At 61.6% G+C, this 3,237-nt stretch overlaps 1 protein-coding gene across 1 annotated transcript; it reads right to left on the bottom strand.

Moving 5' to 3' along the window:
- Positions 1-322: 322 nt before the first annotated feature.
- LOC104502907 (septin-4) lies at positions 323-3,186 on the bottom strand (the record flags this gene model as incomplete). The annotated part of the gene is made up of 8 exons (XM_010154579.1): positions 323-489; positions 631-727; positions 1,100-1,201; positions 1,506-1,623; positions 1,711-1,845; positions 2,044-2,167; positions 2,893-2,979; positions 3,093-3,186. Coding segments are annotated over 8 exons (924 nt in total), but the record flags the coding sequence as incomplete, so codon positions are not given.
- Positions 3,187-3,237: the final 51 nt, after the last annotated feature.

Below are 3,237 nucleotides of genomic sequence, written 5' to 3'. Positions count from 1 at the left end.
GACACAGGGTCCCCCTCACTGCTGGAGCATCCCCCTCTAAGACAGATCTAGCCATGGGGGGACACACACTCAGGGTCCCCCTCACTGCCAGAGCATCACCCCCAGCCATCCCCAGCCCACTGGCACAGGAAGGACCCACACACAAACATCAGGTCTCCCCACCACACCCCCAAGGCTTCCTTACCCAGCCCACCACACCCAGCAGCAGGGACCCACAGTGACCCACACCCAACCCCCTGACATCACCACTCACAATGGGCTGGGGTCACCCCAAAAAGAGGACATGCCCACCCTCCCAGCCCGGCACCCAGCTCCTGGCCCCCTACTTGCGGTTCCTCTCCTTCACCACCATGCGGGTCATGCTCTGGATGCACTGCGTGCGGTAGTTCTCGTAGTGGGTTTCCCGTGTCACATCCTTGAGGTCCTGCATGTGGGTCCTCACCAGCATCGTCCGCAGCTTCACAAAGTCGCAGTGGGATGGATTCTCCACTGCGGGGGAGCCTGAGGTCAGGGGGCCACAGCCAGCCCCCTGCATCTCCCCAACATCCCTGGGGCCGAGCAGGGTGGAGATGGGGCATGTCCCCATCCCCAAAAGGCCAATGGGACACCAGGGACACGGCCCAGCATTACCTTCTACGATGCCCCAGGGGTAGAGGCGTCCACGGACACGCCGGCCTTTGGCCTCCACGACCGTGTTGCTGCCGATGACAGCGAAGGGAATGCTCTCCTGCAAGAGGATGGAGAGGGTTAGCGGGGCTCAGTCCTGCCCACCATGGCCCACATCTCTCCACATGGCTCTCCTCGGCCATATCCAGCCCCAATTTGCCAAGATATCTCAGAGCCCCAGCTCCAGAGAGCCCCAGGGGGCAGAAGCCATGGCAGGGGTTTCTCTAGCCCAGCCCCAGCCCACCAAGCTGCAGGTGGCATCTGTGGGGTCTTGGTGACACATCCAGGCCGTGTGATATGGACCAACCCCACCATCTGGGACTGCTCGAGAGTTTGTGTGTCCTAAGCGTAGCCGAGGATGATGTGTCATCCCGGCCATGGGGCTCTGCCCCTCCAAGGATGGAGGTGGAGGAGCCAGACCCACCAGACTCACCTTCAGTGCCTGGTCCTGCAGCTTGAACTCCTCATCCTCATCCGAGTCGCACTCAGGAAACTGGTAGATGCGGATGCCATAGTGGTCGATATCCTCCCGGATCTGGAGGCAGACAGACCCACTGAGAGCAGGGCTCTGGCCCTTGGAAAGGGGATGGAAAGAGCCACACAACATCAAGATGGAAAGACCCACCCAAACTAAATATCATGGACACCACCCCCAGATAAGCACCAGGGAGAGGTGTCTTTGGTGGCCATGTGGGCAACATGGTTCTCTACTGTGACGTTTCAAAGTCCAGGCAGGGGATGGAGAAAACCCCCAGCCGAGCAGGGACCACAGCCCCCAGGGCACCCCCATCCCCAGGGACCCACTGGGATGGCTCCAGGCTGGGCCGACCTCCCCTTACCTTGTTCTTCATGCGCTCCACCTCGGCAGGGGTCAGGGTGTCAGCCTTGGCCAGCACGGGCACGATGTTCACCCGCTGGTGCAGGGCTCGCATGAACTCCACGTCCAGGGGCCGGAGGCTGCGGGGGAGCCCCATGAGCACCATCCCACCAAGCCCCTTCCCCAGCTCCCCCAGTCCTGGCAAAGCAGGCAGGAGATATCCATACCCATGGCCAAAGGGCGAGATGAAGTACAGGCAGCAGTGGACGCGGTTGTCCTGGATATTTTTCCGGTTGAGGCCACTTTCATCACGGAAATACTGCTCGAACTGCTGGTCAATGTAGTCGGCCACCGGCTTCCAGCTGTGGTGACAGGGAAGTGACAATCTTGAGTCCCTCATGGGACTCCTGGGCTTTCCCAGGACCCCAAGCTCAACACCTCCCATGGCTCAGCATCACAGAGCAAGGAGTCATGGACATCCCACCCTCAGAGCCTTTGGCACCCACGGTCGTGGTGCTGGCCCTGGGGTGACCCTCCCCCCACTCCACCATGGGACGCACCACTCAGTGTTGTTGACAGCATCACCGAAGCCCGGTGTGTCCACAATGGTCAGGCGCAGCTTGACACCCTTCTCCTCGATGTCCACTACGTGCTTGGTGATCTCCACCGTCTGCGTGATGCGCTCTGCAGCGGCAGGAGACACATCGATGGGGGGGTGACACCTGGGGGCTGCAGCATCTCCCTGCATCACCCCCTCCGTCTCTGGCCCAGGGTGCCCCCCACTCTGAAACAGCCCAGCTCCAGCAGCATGGGGGTCTGCTGGGGCTGGGCATCACTGAGGCAGCATTTTTGGCTTGTTGTACCCCCATGTGTGACCCCACGGCTCTGGGACTGCACATGCCCCTTTACGCCAGGACCCCCTCCATGTCCCTGCATCCCTAAGGATGCTCCCATTGCATTGTGTGCATGTGGCCACACGCATTTCGGCTTTCGCTCCAAGCAACGGAAACAAATCAAACAACCTCCTCAAAGCTCCCTGGGGATTTGGGCAAGTTTGGGCCGTTTTCACTCAAAACCTGGCTGCAGCTGAACTGGCACTGTGCCCTGGACCCCGACTGTCCCCAGCCTCCCGGATTTTCCACAGCTCCAGCTGAACCCCGACAAGCTCGGACTTGTTTACCCAGTGGGGACAAAGCCCCATGGGGGGTCCCCGTTCCGGGCAGGGGGGGTCTCATTGCCTTGGAGAGGCCCCCAGCGCCGGCAGGCAGCCGGCAACGTGCCACATGCAGCTTTGCAGATATGGAGGAGCCCAGCTGGGCTGGGAGAGGGGCTGCAGCCCCACAGGCGTGAAACTGGGCTATGCCACCCCCCTGGGACACCCCATTTCTGGGCTGTCCCCCCCACTTCACCTTCGGCATTCAGCAGCTTGCGGTCTCTGTAGATGTCGGTGAGGAAGAGGCTGTTGACCAGGGTGGACTTGCCCAGCCCGGATTCCCCTGGGACAGGGGGACAAGGGTGAGGGAGGGCAGCTGGTACCCCCCAGCTTCCTGGCTTTTGGGATCCGGAGCAGGGTCAGCAGACACCCATGCCAGTCCCGGTCCGCTCGTGCCTGCCACCATGAGAGTGAAGTCGAAGCCCTTCTTCACCGACTTCCGATGGACCTGGTTGGGCAGTGTGGCGAAGCCCACGTACTCCTTGTCATCCTGTGGGCAGAGGGGACGTGGGACAGGGGACACCACCGTCCCACCCCCACC

Source organism: Eurypyga helias, unplaced genomic scaffold (assembly GCF_000690775.1).
Source record: "Eurypyga helias isolate BGI_N326 unplaced genomic scaffold, ASM69077v1 Scaffold35196, whole genome shotgun sequence".
Taxonomy (NCBI): Eukaryota; Metazoa; Chordata; class Aves; order Eurypygiformes; family Eurypygidae; genus Eurypyga; species Eurypyga helias.
The sequence above is the reverse complement of the archived record's forward strand: the minus strand, read 5'-3'. Positions and strand labels throughout refer to the sequence as shown.